The 17,404-nt window shown below is 34.6% G+C and overlaps 1 protein-coding gene across 4 annotated transcripts in view; it reads left to right on the forward strand.

Annotated features, from left to right (window-relative positions):
* The window catches only part of LOC138710705 (cerebellar degeneration-related protein 2-like), a 398,695-nt gene that overhangs the window by 298,950 nt on the left and 82,341 nt on the right, over nucleotides 1–17,404 (forward strand). The window contains exon 1 of one of the 4 annotated variants that reach the window (XM_069841770.1): nucleotides 12,194–13,494. The exons of the other annotated variants lie outside the window; for them this stretch is intronic. Within the exon in view, the coding sequence (XP_069697871.1) occupies nucleotides 13,386–13,494 (109 nt within the window). The 5' untranslated portion in view covers nucleotides 12,194–13,385. Of the gene's footprint in view, nucleotides 1–12,193; nucleotides 13,495–17,404 lie in introns of those variants that run through there. 4 annotated transcript variants of the gene reach the window in all.

Raw genomic sequence — 17,404 nt, forward strand, 5'->3', positions numbered from 1 at the left:
ATTAAACTAATGTTTCTATTTATAAGAAATATAAAGCGTTTATATTAATTTGAAGAAATGTTTAGTTACATTATTCAGATTTAATTTTATCTTATAAGTAGCCTATGTAATTAGAAAATACATAAATAACTTATTTCAGTTATACTACAAGAAAGAGGAATATCCGCTAAGAAAACTCCTATATAACCAATGGTATTTCCGAAACTCCGGTCAGATTGTCCCATTCCTGAGATATGAATCCTGGATCTCACAAATGCAAGTTTATTATTTTGCAAGTGAGTTATCTCGAACGGTAAGACTTGTTTATTATCTTGTGGGGCAGAAAAATACAACACTTTATTTCACAAGATCTTTTACTGCTAACTTGTAAATTTATTAGTGCATACATGCGTTGGTTAGACCTTTGGTTTAACATTCATATAATGATGATGATGATGATGATGATGATGATGATGATGATGATGATGAATTACGGTACATTATTTTCATTAATCTAGGTGAAGTTTATCAAATTCATCTCCGGACTTAGGTTCGTTTCCCGTTAGAAATTGGAGTTTAATTTCTCTTCCATTAGAATTCGGTGTGTATTCTTTATCTTTTGTTTGCTCTGAGTTTTCTTAAACAATAAACTTACATCTCATTGACGTAATACTCTTCTTATTTGTGAACGTTAAGAGTGTCGATCCATAAATCACATTTTATTGAGGATGGAAAGCTCTAAAGGGCCCAAACTTTGAAAGCAGATGATGATAAAAAAAATTGTGAATTATTTTGAATTTTAAAAGAGTTGTTTTATTTTAGAACGGACGAATTCCAAAGATCTAGTACAATCGCTGGAATGCTGGCAAAAAAATAATTTACTCTTAACAGCTGGACCTTCTGTGAAGACTTTAAGTTCACTCTCTGCTCTTAGAATGGAGATTCGTTCTGGAACAGTCAGTGTCCTTGAGCCTTCAGAAAGTTGGTTTTTATGATGCGGTTTATATCCAATTTACTACCTCAGTCCAACGACCTGCTTTTGTTTCCGACGTAAATGTTTACTCTGCTAAAGAATCTACACGTACATTAAAAAAAAAAAAAAACTATTTACCTTTATAAACTACAGTTAACGCCAACTTACCTGTTGAAATGTATCATTTTTGTAGTAATTAGCCTGCATTTGTTTCGAAATGATTGTGCAGGTCTATGTGGCAACGTCGCGTTTCATGGCTCCCGATATACTGTATATAATGCATTGCCGCCATATTATCAAATATTTATGAAGTTTGTCTTGGAGAAAGACATTTACTGTTTTCTCGGAATAATATTTCCAGTTTCTAATAATAATAATAATAATAAATCACATAGGCCTATTCATTTTGTATGAGGTCTCGCCCACCTCATTGAATAGTACAAGACTACTATGAAGTAGCCAATATGTATTATTACTATTTAATACGAGAAAAATTCGTACCGGCACCGGAAATCGAACCCAGGAACTCTCAGCTCTGCGCGCTGAGCGCTCTTTCCAACTGAGCTATGCCGGGACACGATCCACGGCGCCGGCCGAACCCCTCTCGTGGATCGTGTCCCGGCATAGCTCAGTTGGAAAGAGCGCTCAGCGCGCAGAGCTGAGAGGTCCTGGGTTCGATTCCCGGTGCCGGTACGAATTTTTCTCGTATTAAATAATAATAATAATAATAATAATAATAATCTATACTAATAATAAATCTGTAGCCGAAATTTTTCTGGTAATTTTCGATTTTCCAAAAATAATTGGTCCTAACATATATAATTAACAACACTGAAACCGAAAATCGCTTTTTTGAAATTTTTGTTTGTATGTCTGTCTGTCTGTCTGTATGTTTGTTACCTTTTCACGCGATAATGGCTGAACGGATTTCGATGAAAATTGGAATATAAATTAAGTTCGTTGTAACTTAGATTTTAGGCTATATGGCATCCAAAATACATTACTTAAAAGGGGGGTTATAAGGGGGCCTGAATTAAATAAATCGAAATATCTCGCTTATTATTGATTTTTGTGAAAAATGTTACATAACAAATGTTTCTTTAAAAATAATTTACGATAAGTTTTATTCCTTGAAAAATTTTGATAGGACTGATATTTAATGAGATAAATGAGTTTTAAAATTAAAATAACTGCCATCTAAGGCCGTGTAATGAATTAACAAACAAATGACTTCGTCTGTAAGGGGCCTTGGACAGCAACAATCGAAAGCTATGAAAGATAGCCTACAGAGAATGTTTCTGCGTTTCTATGAAGTGATATCGGAAGCTAAATTAACCGATTTGTATAATTAATTATTAATTCACCATTGGAAAGTGTAGTTTCTCTAGATGGACGACATAATGCTATAATGTTATAACAGTAACTTCTAAGTGAATCGAGGACAGGTAAGATTAAAATAGATTCTTATGCACAGAAAACTTGATAGGCTATTCTGTATATTCGTTTCCTGTATTTCCTAAGCTAATATTTACGACCAAGTGAGTGGTCTCTGGATCAAAATGATCGCATTTTAATTTTTTAATTCAATTTAAATTAAGTAACATAATAAACGATTTATCCTTCTATCAAACACGAATGTTCTATTTTAATTATATAATTAATTTATATTTATTTCTAACGGGTGCAGCGGAGCGCACGGGTACGGCTAGTTTTCTTTATAATTTCCTTCATAACTGCACTAAATTATAGTCAATGACGTAAACAGCGAAAGCAAGAATGTATTCGTAATAATACACATGTTTCTATGGAAATGATCTTAAAGTTTCGCAAATGAATCAGAAATATTATTTTTACATTCGTAAATATAATAAATTCCATTTAAACTCTAAATTTCGTGTATGTCTTACAAAACCGACTAATATTTTAATGTTTCAAGACTAAATATAGCCCTCGGAACGTTTAAATTCCAGGAGATACTGTATTTATGATGATTGTAAAGATTTCTAAATGAATTTTGCGTACATACACACAATACATCAAGAGGCAAGCTTATTTATTTTACTGCATTTCAGGGATAATTTACAGTATATATTTCACACATATCGTCCTCAACAGTATTCTCATGTTGTAATTGTGTCACATTTTTTGGCCCTTGGAATTCATTTTAGTTGAGTTCTTATTCAAATTAGATTATAGGGATGTTTAATGTTGTTGCTACTTTTAAATTCTGAACTTCAATATTTTTATCGGACTGCCATTAGTCTGACCTCTTCGTTAAAAGAGGCACGCAAGCCCTCTCACCACGTCAAGGTTGCAGTCCATGGAGAGGGAATCCACCTCCCATCTTTCCACTAACTAACCTACCTACCCTTTATCTGAACCTAATCCTATCAGAGCTACGGAATTTTGCTTCCATTACAGGCTTGTGCCATTCTTTTCAATGGCGTAGCTTTCGTAAGGAAGTGTGTGTCAAGTGATGGCAGATCGCTCAGAGATATTGGTATTTGCTCGGTACGCGTCGAAGCGTGGCCGAATTCAGAATCTGTGGATGTCGTAGCGCGTAGGGAGGTGGAAAATGACAACAATCAATTGTATCTGTTAATAAGACTTTGGAGCGGACGGAGAAGAAAACACCTCATTAATGGGTGTAACTTGCGTTAATTTTTAATGTGAACTAGCCGTACCCGTGCGCTCCGCTGCACCCGTTAGAAATAAATATAAAGTAATTACATAATTAAAATAGGACATTTGATCCAGGGAACATTCGTGTTTGATAGAAGGATAAATCGTTTAATATGTTACATAATTTAAATTGCATCCAAATAATTAAAATGCGATCATTTTGGTCCAGAGACACTCATTTGGTGCAATGACAATTCCTTTAACATGTTTCTTAATTTTTATTACATGCAACCATAGTTTAATGAAGATTGTCATCATTTAGATTTAATGTGTATATTTTATTTTACTTGTTATAGGTTTCCATTGAATTATGGTAATAACTTAATTTTAACCCTTGTTTTCTACGTATTCAGTAAATGGCGCTTGGCCCACTATGGTTCTGAACCCTTCAAATAAGTTAAATTATATTATACATATATTATATTATACATATATATTATATTATATTATATTATATTATATTATACATATATATTATATTATATTATACATATATATTATATTATATTATACATATATATTATATTATATTATATTATATTATATCAGAAGTTACTGTAATAACGTTATAGCATTATGTCCATCTAGAGAAACTACGCTTTCCAATGGTAAATAATAATTAATTATACAAATCGGTTAATTTAGCTTCCGATATTACTTCATACAAACACAGAAACATTCTCTGTAGGCTATCTTTCATAGCTTTCGATTGTTGCTGTCCAAGGCCCCTTATAGACGAAGTCATTTGTTTAATTCATTACACGGCCTTAGATGGCAGTTGCTTTAATTTTAAAACTCATTTATCTCATTAAATATCAGTCCTATCAAAATTTTTCGAGGAATAAAACATATCGCAAATTATTTGTAAAGAAACTTTTGTCATGTAATATTTTTCACAAAAACCAATAATAAGCGAGATATTTCGATTTAATTCAGGCCCCCTTATAACCCCCCTTTTAAATAATCTATTTTGAATGCCATATAGCCTAAAATCTAAGTTACAACGAACTTAATTTATATTCCAATTTTCATCGAAATCCGTTCAGCCATTATCGCGTGAAAAGGTAACATACAGACAGACAGACAGACAGACATACAAACAAAAATTTCAGAAAAGCGATTTTCGGTTTCATGGTGGTTAATTATATATGTTAGGACCAATTATTTTTGGAAAATCGAAAATTACATAGAAAAATTTCGGCTACAGATTTATTATTAGTATAGATTTTGTACTTCGGTTGCAATAAAAATGAGATACCGTGAAACTGACACAACATTTTCATTTTACTCTTTACGTCTTTAGCAACCGATCTACTCCTCTATTATGTTGCCAATAATATTCAGGATTGTGGCTAAGATTATTTGAACCATTCTTCAGAAATAGTTACAAATGAAAAAAATATATATTACTCGCATCCAAATCTATACTAATCTATACTAATAATAAATCTGTAGCCGAAATTTTTCTGGTAATTTTCGATTTTACAAAAATAATTGGTCCTAACATATATAATTAACCATCCTGAAACCGAAAATCGCATTTTTGAAATTTTTGTTTGTATGTCTGTATGTGTGTTTGTTACCTTTTCACGCGATAATGGCTGAACGGATTTCGATGAAAATTGGAATATGAATTAAGTTAGTTGTAACTTAGATTTTAGGCTATATGGCATTCAAAATACTTTATTCAAAAGGGGGGTTATAAGGGGGCCCGAATTAAATAAATCGAAATATCTCGCTTAGTATTGATTTTTGTGAAAAATGTTACATAACAAATGTTTCTTTAAAATTAATTTGCGATAAGTTTTATTCCATAAAAAATTTGATAGGACTGATATTTAATGAGATAAATGAGTTTTAAAATTAAAATAAGTGCCATCTAAGGCCGTATAATGAAATAAAAAACAAATGACTTCGTCTATAAGGGGCCTTGGACAGCAACAATCGAAAACTATGAAAGATAGCCTACAGAGAATGTTTCTGTGTTTGTATGAAGTAATATCGGAAGCTAAATTAACCATTTGTATAATTAATTATTATTTCACCATTGGAAAGTGTAGTTTCTCTAGATGGACATAATGCTATAATGTTATTACAGTAACTTCTGATATAATATAATATATAATATAATATAATATATAATATAATATAATATGTAATATTATATAATATAATTTAGGTTATTTGAAGGGTTCAGAACCATGGTGGGCCAAACGCCATTTGCTGAATACGTAGAAAAGAAGGGTTAAAATTAAGTTATTACCCTAATTCAATGGAAACATATAGCAAGTAAAATAAAGTATAGATATTAAATCTAAACGATGTCAATGTTCATTAAACTATGGTTGCATGTAATAACAATTAAGAAACATGTTAAAGGAATTGTCATTGCACCAAATGAGTGCTCTCTGGACCGAAATGATCGCATTTTAATTATTAAAATACAATTTAAATTAAGTAACATATTAAACGATTTATCCTTCTATCAAACACGAATGTTCCCTGGATCAAATGTCCTATTTTAATTATGTAATTACTTTATATTTATTTCTAACGGGTGCAGCGGAGCGCACGGGTACGGCTAGTAATAATAATAAACTTCAAGGATTCCTTTCAGAATTGGTCTTTCTATTTTGTCTGTTGTCGTCCTCTGCCTCCCTTCCCTATTGGTCTACATTTGTGTAATTGTTTAGGAAGTCTATTATTATCCATTCTTTCTACGTGGTCCAACCATTTCTGTTGATGCTTTCGAATTTCATTCACAAGGCTATTTACATTCAATACTTGTCTAATTTCTTCTTCTTCTTCTTCTTCTTCTTCTTCTTCTTCTTCCTATCACGTACTAAGCCTGGTGGCCTGTTATGGTCTCACTCCATCGTTTCAGCTGCCCTCCCAAAGATGTTGTTCCTAAAGGGCGGTAATTTAATGCTTGGCGTGGTATCCTTGTTCTAAGCATCCTGAGTATATGAGATTTCCATTTCTGTCCATAATTTTGAATTTTCTCTAAAATTGGGTCAATATTGAATTCTTTTAAAATATCCTAATTTTTCTTCTTGTCTAATCTAGTATAGCCAGCAGTTCTTAAAAACTTCATTTCATTGACAGTGATTCGGTGTTCATCACATTTACGTATAGTCCAAGCTTCACTTCCATACATAACAAGTCTCGCCAGTGTTTTATAGGCTTTAATTCTTGTGTGTTTTTGGACAAGAGAAGATTTGAAGATGTTATTAATGGTATTCATTGAATAGTTAAAGTAATATTCTTGTTTATTTGGTCTGCTCTTACAAATCCTAAAATTGATATTAAAAATTTCATTTCTGCAGTCTATATTCTGTTCTCTCTCTCTTTTTTTTGGCTTAATAATAATAATAATAATAATAATAATAATAATAATAATGGTTTATTTATTCTGGGAGAGTTAGGCCGTAACATACATACCGAAAAAGTTATCTCTGCCATGTAATCTTCCTATCCGTTAGTGTACTCTTCTCCCCCATACTGTTCCATGAATCGTGTTCATATGCCACATAAAAATATCTCTGTACATTTACACGTCAATATGTCTGTGTATATATGTATATTACGTGACGAAGTGTTCAACCATGTCGGCGAAATGCTCAGTTAACTTTCTACGTCATTCGTAACACTCACATATAATATACACTATATTGATACTGGTATTTCTGCAGAAATGTTTTAGGCCTACTACTGCCGCGCAAAGAAAGGAGGTGCAGGTGGAAGTTCCTGGACAGTGGTTGTCTGAGGCCTGGACCACATCATCAAGAAAGCATTAGTGGAGATGATTAACAATCCGTTAGCTCGCCACGTCTAATGTGGACAATATAGCGACAATATATCCATTCATTACTACGCACAACACGTGGCTATTATAGCTCTAGGTTATTCTGTGAATAGTGTTGGGTGCCAGAAAGTAAAACCACGTGCTTACTACTTTATACTATTCATTGTAAGTCTACGCAATTGTTAAAGAAAAAATGGTAATTGTAAAATATAAAATGATTGCTCTTTTGGCAAACCCTTTCTGTTGAATTACCTGTATATTGCACTGATTATTGGACTCCATTGATCTTACATAAGCATTGTAGTTTTGTGATCTGAAACAAGTCAATAATGCAAAAATACACAGGGCGTTAATTAAAGTGTAGGAAACCTCTGGGGAAAAGATAGAGGACCTAGTCCACACCTGTGGAGTAACGGTTAGCGCTTCTGGCCGCGAAACTGTGGCTGGGGTTCGATTCCCGGTCGGGGCAAGTTATCTGGTTGAGGTTTCTTTCTGGAGTTTTCCCTCAATCCAATATGAGCAAATGCTGGATAACTTTCGGTGTTGGATCCCGGACTCATTTCACCGGCATTATCACCTTCTCATTCAGACGCTAAATAACCTAAGATGTTGATAAAGCGTCGTAAATAACCTAATAAAAATAAAAAAGTAGAGAACCTAAAAAGAAACGATCATGTGTATATGTAGTCATTTAAATTTCTCTTTGTTTTTGAATTGCAGGTACTTTTTGATTTATGTGATTTAGTTCTTACGTTAGTGGGCAATATTTATTAAATCAGTAGACCTTGTAAAACCAAAAAGAGTATGTACTTAGGCTATTATTGTCACCTGGCATTTCAAAACAACGGATAGTGCAAGGTTCGAGATGCATGATGGGTAACTTACAATACATTTTTCTCTTGCTTCTAGATCGAATCTAAGAGATTCCCTATTACATAAACGGATAGGTTGTGAGGGACCAACATCCTGGTCTGCACGTTCCCCTGACCTCAGTTCATTGAATTTTTTTGTGTATTCAAGACCTATTAAGAACATTGAAATTCTTCTCCAGCGTTTTGAAGGACGACGTCAGCAGACACTGGGAATATAGGAGAGAGTATGACAGTCTGTCATGCGACTCTTAGAAGCCTCTATTATAACTTATAGATAGTGACTTTTTTTAGCATTAGGCCTATATGTAGGATTATGCATGGACTTTGTAAACAAAGATATAAAACCTGTAAAAAATTAACACGAACCTATATGCAAATTAAAGAGTAAATAAAGAGCTTGCTGTCTGTGTAATTTATTTTATTTCATAATCGTAGACATTAAGAAAGAGCACAATACAGAATTCGTTTCCATTATAAAAGATGCCTTCGAATTGGACTTAATTTCAAATCCTAAATGTGGAACATCCAGATCAGATATGCAAATACATGGTATTCGCCAGAAACAAAATATTTCTTGTATGAATTATGTATCGTAGGCCTACTTCATTTACCATAGATCTTTGCTCCATAAATGTGTGTTATTTGCAAGGTAATGCACACTAGCTTATCATATTATCATACAAGTAGGTCTGTAGCTTAGTTTACTGCAATACTTGGTACAATTCAAAATACATTTCACAAATGTATTACATAACGTTATTAAACGGTAACTTGAAAACCGAGATGGTTCTGAAAAGTTTTCTCTTGACCCTTCAAAGCGCATGTAACAACAGATCCACCAACCTAAGAGATAAAATACGGTAAATGTGAATTTGGTAGGGGATATACTTTTTAAAAACATTAATAGAAGTAGGACGAAAACTTAGATCCTAAATAAGTTATTAAAAGCAAAAGTTAATAGATATGATCTAAATCTGGGAGATTGTCTGTTCGGTGTGGGGAAACGGAAGTCGTGGGCTGATTGCGGGTGACTCGCGCATTATGCAGGAAAAGTTGGCAGGTCTGTAAAGTAAACACAAATTGATCATACCATACCGACAGCAGCAATCTGCTTGCGACATGTCACGTCCCTTGAACTCTATGTATGTGTGTGTGTATGTGTGTATGTGTGTATGTGTGTATGTGTGTATGTGTGTATGTGTGTATGTGTGTATGTATGTATGTGTGTATGTATATGTATGTATGTGTGTATGTACGTATGTATGTACTACGTATGTACGTATGTATGTACGTACGTGTAACTTTTTCTTTAAAATGACTGGAGAGAGATATTATTATTGGAATGGAATGAAATTTTCGGGTGGAGGCACTATGATCCTGCACTGCGACATTTCACGATCTATTGCGCTAACCCTCAAGCTAGGCGCATTCCCAAACCCACACCGGATGACCACACTAAGGTTCTCTGTGTACCCAGGTTTCGAGCAAGCCACTCCACTTGTCCCTAGGCCAGCCCCCTCCGTGCGTCGCCAGCCGGTGTTAGAGGAATGCTACGGAATGATGACGAAATGGAGAAATGTTGACGAAACTATGTAGATGCCTAATATGGGGAAACGGGAGAACTCCGAGAAAAATCCAAACTACGATCTTATCACAAAGTGTCAATATGGAATTACAATAAAAATCATGTGCCTGACCGTGACTCGAACCCGGATCGCTTAGGTGACAGGCTCAAGGTCTGACCACTCAGCCAACGCAGGGGACGATATTGTTGTTACTTAATAACTATTAGGCAATTTATCCGAAAAATTTGTAATTAAACAAAAAGCACTACAATAAGAAAATGCTACTTGTGAGAGATAGTTTTGTTTATGCTACATTATCACTTTATTTCATTCCGTAGTTTAATTTAAATTGATTCAGTATTTATTATTTTATTTATGTAGGCCTATTTATTTATGTATTTATCTATTTATTTTATAATAGAAATTACCTGTTATCAATAAAATTTTAACTAAAATCTGTAGTTTAAAGAAAAACTCACCTTTGAACGTGTTAACATTTGATAGACCGTAAACATGTGAATATTAGCTTTGAACTATGTGCTCATCGAGAGGACATGACTCTCGAGAGATCCCGATATCACGTGTGCAATCTGAGTAAGTTAACCTGAACTTTGGATGACTGTTAACGGCTCGGAGCTTTGATAGTACAGTACTATTACCTTTGCCCTCGTCCTTTGTCTTCATATTATTATTGTTATATTTAGCCTAATAACCATAAGGATATATTACTGACGAACAATGTTAAACTAAATCACTCTATTTTAAGAAACATTCGTTAATCAACTGTTTTCTTCCCCCACCTCCTAATGGCGGGTAGTTTAATTTGCATTATTCACCGAAGATTCCCTCTTTAGGAATTATGACCATAAACTGTAATGTCATGGATGATTAATGGAGCAATGGTGGAATGACGTACCCTACCACCAAAAATCGCTTTTGTCCACTATAAATTTCACTTGGTGCTACAGAAATTCGAACTCTGTTTACCAGTGTGGAAAGCAGACACTATGGAAGTCTGGTTGAAGGTGCATCATATAACGCAGAATTCTGCACGGAAATATAATATGTACTTCAGTACATCGCAATAATATGATATGCGTATATAATCACTTAGTGATTTAAGGCGGCGCTCATTCCGTCGGATCGCGGCCACTTAGTCACTCGCAATGAGTGCATCTCTGCACATAAGAGTGTTGGACATTATACCACCGTCACATCTGTGAAACAGTGCATGAGGGTTGGCCACTAAAGGGAAACTAAGAGGTGGAGCTTAAACTGAGAGGATTCAATCTGGCATCGGAAATGGAATCCGGTGTAGCTTAGTGGATAGAGCCTCAGCACTTAGAGCTGAAAACCCGGGTTCGAATCCCGGTGCCGGAGAGAATTTTTCTCCTCTCCACCGATCCTTCATCATACACCTCTGTTGATTTCTCGGTATGACAAATATCTCAATTTCTGTAGGGAATATGTTGACAAATAGCTGAACAATTGCTGTATCTGTTTCAATAAATCTTTCTATGAAATTGTGATTTATTCCTGTACACGGCCCCAGGGAAATTTACTTTCTGAACGCACCTCGTACAACATACATGTTCAACTGTGACTGGAAATTAGCATGACCCGTAATCAGGTGTAGCAATATAGTCATAAAGAAGGTAGCCGTGAGACAGACGGTAATAGCACAGTCTAGTACATACAGTCACGAAACTCGATACTTAGTAAATATGCATCCATAGATAGTTGCTAACCACTAGGATCGCTAATAGCGCCTCATTACAGACAATGCGAAATAGACCGGCACAGTCAATTGTTCCTAGCACCCTCACAACTCAAGCTTCGTGATGTATATACTAGACTGTGAGACTGTGGTAATAGTGACAGTTCTCAATCTGCGGGTGTCAAGTTTTCAAATCGTGACGCTCTTAAGGCTGGGGAGACAAGGAGAAGCAGGGACGATAAATAAGAAACAAAAATGTTTCCGTGAATGTTTTCTTGAGCACACTCTCCATTTTTACATTTCAAGTTGAAATTTAACAGATTCTAAATCCTTGTTTTCGCCGCGAAAAGTCGAAGCGTCAACCATTCAGTTAACGGTGCGGTTTGGTTATCACTGCCGAGTAATAAAAACATTGACATTTTGCGCACCAAAGCTCCATTTAATTTTACGTAATCCGTATCTAAAAGCCTTATTCATCCGAGCGATAAGTCCGTATCTGCTGTGGATGTCGATAAGAGGGAACGAGGAAAGCTGTTCCTCGACTTCTTTCTCTCTCGCTGGTCTCAACGACGGGTTTCGTACCTCTTTCCATCAGTCACGCCTTCCTGCTCCGGCTGTACGGACGTGTTCTGGGCTACGCTCGGAATGTCCCGAGTCCCGCGTACGGAGAGTTTAAGTCAACCGCTCATCTTGAACGTGTAAGGAAGTGCACATAGTTCAAAGCCGTTCCAAGATCTGATATAACACAGATATATCAAAGAAGATTTGTTTGTGCTCTATAATTTACGGAATTAAATCGTGTTTGAATTTATACGTTGAGTTTTGAAACTGTTGTGTTGTGAGGTCAATTTATGTGTGAACTCTGGAACGATCATTCTGCTATCGACGAGATGTTTTATCAGTGTGCACAGTTAATTTATTGATAAACTGGGATGAATGACAGCTGTACCGTTAAACAGTTGACGATTTAGGAATTTTAAGATATTAATCTAGATTGACTTCTCTCTTGTGTTGAGCAGTTGGATTGCTGTTCAAGACTATTAACAGCAAAGAAATTAATAGCTTCGATTTTAAGTTCAACGGTTAAGATGTTTAATTAAACGATTAATAAATTAAATTACAAAAACATTTTCTTTCCTTTCAGTTTAACAGTTGAATCACTATTTTGAGGAATTATAATCTATAATATACAACATACAAGTGACTTTTAGTGTTGAAGGATTGTTTCACTTCTCTAGAAAATTTAAATTCATTATTCAGCAGTCAACATTTTTTTTTTCGAATAACTACGATCTTCCAATAATTTTTAGTATATAATCAGAGAAGCGACTTCATTCTTTTCTATTAAACATTTAAAATAAATTAATAGAAACTATTAGGACATATCAATTAAAAAGTGTATCAGTGGAACAGTTGAATTGCGATTTTCCAATTATTATTTTGTAATAAGTGAATTCGTTTTCTCGTTGAACAGAAGCACTGTTTTTTAAACCATTGTTATGTGTTTGCCAAACATAAGTGACTATATAACAGTTAAATTGCGATTTATACAATAACTTTTTAACATAATAGAATACTCAACATAGTGATATTTTTCCGTTATTGAGGAATTGGAAATTTGAGTGTTTAATTTATTTGATGACTCAAGACATCATCTTCGTTTTATCGTTGACCAGTTCAATAACGATTTTCGAGTAATTGTTCTGCAAGCGAGTGAATTCTTTTTTTTTTTTTTCTTTCCGTTGAACAGTTGAATTTCTATTTTTGAGTGAGTGATAGTGTTTGTGAGACGATGGCCGAACGAAGGAGAGGTAGTTCTGCTAGCTGGGATTCTCCGACACCCAATTCCCTGGAGTGCTGGGACTATTCCATAGAACTAGAATGTCTCCAGGGACCGGAAGGTAAGAATAAGTTACAGTACTTCCGGTATTTGTGACCGTGTTGTACGTAATTCATTACTTCGCGTTCACCTTAGTTTGTTTATATTTGGAAAAGAAAAAAGTTACAATTTTAGATTTCTACATTAAGAACTATGCAGAATACGTCCGTATCTTAAGATATCTGATTATTGTAGAATTATCTTAATAGCATCTGAGTCATTCAGTGTTCATTAGATTAGCTGACGGCCTTTAACCAAAGTCAATAGTGTATATTGTCTAAAAAAATACACATCCAAAGGTTGCAAAAATCTTGTAGCTTTTGTAGAGATAATTTGTGCTTTAATTGTTTTACCATCTAAAGTATTTTTTGCTCCTTCAAAAGTAAATGTAGTGTCATCTATCTGATGACTTTAGGAATTCAGAAGTAGTAGTGTGCCTTTCTTAACATCCGGGAGAAATACATCTCTTAACCATCTTCTCACGTGATTTGTTGTCGGTTTACCGGAACTACCTGCATCGACCACGACATTAAATGACTTACAATCGTTTACACGTTGTTTTACTTTAGGTCCAAATTCCCTTTTCGGTTCTTGAAAATATAGTATGTATAGCTGCATACCTATGAATTTGGACGGTGTACGAATGAGTGAAAGATGCCATGGATTGCACTGCTACTGTATTAATGTAAGTTAAGAGAAAACAAATAGACTGGACTAGACTAGAGCATTAATGCGAGAGCTGTGGTACGGTGTCGCGGAGCTATGAGGATCCGAGTGCGGGCAAGAAGCGGCATAAGTAGCAACAATTTCATGTCAGCATATTTCGTAAAGGAGGAAAAAGCGAAACGAAGGACTATCACCACGTTTTTTTAACGAACGAAAATTAGCTTTAAAATGTAAATTTTATTAAATTGAAGCTACACGACCTGGGACGCTTCTCTTATAAGTTCTACAGAAAAATACCAAGAAACAGTTCCATTTTATTTGAGGTAAATCGCCATTGCGTGTTTTGTCTCTAATAGTTACTTTACCGACATTTTTCTGCCCGTGTCTCACGTCCTGAGCCGAGAGTTCCCTAGTGCTTATAACCACACCTCTTAGGTCTGCTCGGACCGGCACGGCAGTTGCAGCGTGTGGCACGGCAGCATATTACATGTTCTGAAAACATTATCCTATGCCATTGCAGGGGTCTTTACTGGTTATAATACTGGATACTCTAATCGTGGTTACCACTATCGTTATTATCTCTGATAGCGATTTCCTAAAATGTATGTAGGCCTACACACTAGGCCACTCTTCGTTCAGTCTGGACAACTGCTGAATTACCATAGAGAAGCATTTCTCAAAGTATGTTCCGGGGTTCCGTGAACCCTATATGATTTTAAATTTTATTTTATACTTTTTACTTGGTTATTCAACGACATTGTATCAACTACTAGGTTATTTTGCATCGATGGAATTGATGATAGCGAAATTGTATTTGGCGAGATGAGGCCGGGGATTCCCCAAAGATTACCTGACATTCGCCTTACAGTTGGAAAAATTCAACCAGGTAATCAGCCCAAGCGAGAATCGAACCCGCTCCCGAGCGCAACTCTGGATCTATAGGCAAGCGCCTTAGCCGACTTCGCTGCTCCGGTGGTTATTTTATACTTACAAAGTGGATACTATAAAAATATATAAATATTACGAAAATATGAATCAGTAATAACTTGAAACCACAGATGATGATGATGATGATGATAGTAATAATAATAATGATAATAACCCAAGAATATGCGTAATAATAGTAATAATAATATTATAGTAATAATAATAATAAAGTTATTATTATTATTATTATTATTATTATTATTATTATTATTATTATTATTTCAAGAATAAGTGTAATAATAATATGTTTAATGAACATGAACATCTAAAACGGAAAATACCCATAATACTTATCACTTTCATCACTGGATTCTCTGCGTATGTGTTCACTAAAACAAAATAACGAAAAGACAAAATGCAGAAGTACAGTAGAAATGAGACTACAATTTCCGCCATAAAACCAGATTGCAGGCATAAAAAGCAAATACATTCGTCCCACTGAACAGAATTGAGATACTAGCTTTCATTTGTCTGTTAATCATTAAACATTAATAAAATATTACAAGGATTCCGCAGTTACACTTTAGATTAAAAGGAGTTTCGTGGTGGAAAAAGTTTGAGAAAGACTGCCATAGAGGAAAGAGTTTACGGATTGTTACATATGACAACCGTAATCGCGATTAGGTCGATAATCTCGAGTAGAGACTGTAGTGGTAGACTAGTGTTTAGTTACAGGAATTGATGAGTATAGGACATAATTTGTTTTCTGAGGGGACAGCCTATACATTCGCTTGTCCATGGCTGATCTTGCTCCATAGCTGACGAAAGAAATCCTGAAAAGGCCGATGTGTTGAACGTAGGGTAGTAGGCACATGCGGTACCCAGGACCTCCCACTCTCCCCCTCTGCGTCTCGCCTTTGCAAAGAAACAGCTCAGGAAGTGAGAATATTGTAAGTACATCATTAACTGATAAATTGACTATTTTACACACAATCTGTCCGTAAAAATAGTTAAATTTCATAATTTATTATAAATCATTCTTAATTGACTCTTGACATAATCCGTCTCTGAAAATTGTCATAATATTATACATATTTCTCGAATAATTTTCTCTTGGAGACAACCCATCTATAAAAATAATTATAAATTTCATAATATTATGCATCTTGAAAGTGTTAATAATAAAACTAAAATAATAGCTCACAGCGGAAAATTTCCAATCCGTTCAAAAATAATAGTGGACAAGTCCTTAAAACAAATATCTTATTTTGATTATTTAAGTTTCAACTTAACTTATGAAATGGATAGAGATATTAAAAATGAAATACATTTCAATGGATATGTGGAACAAGGAATACCTATATTTCAAAATAAAACAAAAAATACACAAAATTGAATTTATATAAAACTATGGCAATCACAGTGTTGACGTATGGAAGAGCAGAGATGGGGTTTCTTCGTAGAGTAAAATGATGTGTATGAAAAGATTTAATAAAAAAATTGACATCTTTATAGATGATCGTAGACAAAAATGGGAAGAACGCCAATCTCGAACAACGAACGAATACTAGCACTGGTTCAAGAGTAGCAACCAGAAGGCGAAAGAGATGTGGGATGTCCTAGGAAGAGATGGAACTGAATAAATATGAAAACGAGACGGGTATCAAAGCCTAAATCATCAAGTGAAAATGATGAATGATGGTGGATGATGATGATGATGATGATTATGGATCATGATGATGAGTATTATGCATAATTCCCCAATAAATCAAACACAATTCCTTCATAAAAATTGTTTCGTGTGCATCATTTCCGGATAAATTGACTTCTAGACACAGTTCGTCAGATAGTTCATGAAAGGAAGTGTATGTCCAACCACTTTCCCGCTATCAAGGATGCTGAAAATATTTCCGTGAATATTTATAAATAATATTTTATGCAGCACCATAATACTTTCTCTTATTTATACTTTGTATAAAGAGAAAGCAAAAGTATAATCTGAAAATAAAATCCACCGCATTCGGTTTATGACCAGACTGCTGGATAAACCATCTTAATAAAATCCCAACGATGACATTCCCTGGAGCCATTGAGATCATTTAAAACTTCAGATTAGTTCAGCAGTTCAGCACATTCCGAATTAGCTACAGAGTGACGGATGAATGGGCCGATGTTATGCGAAGTTCATTGTTTTAGATCCAAACAGAACCTAATAATCCTGCACATCCGTCGAGCAGCTCAATTCTAGATGTCTGAGAAAGTAGAACTATAATTCAAATAACTCATAAACTGCTGATTTATATAGCTATTTCAAAGAGAATACAGCTAACGACAGTGAA

The sequence above is a fragment of the Periplaneta americana genome, chromosome 12 (assembly GCF_040183065.1).
Source record: "Periplaneta americana isolate PAMFEO1 chromosome 12, P.americana_PAMFEO1_priV1, whole genome shotgun sequence".
Lineage (NCBI taxonomy): Eukaryota > Metazoa > Arthropoda > Insecta > Blattodea > Blattidae > Periplaneta > Periplaneta americana.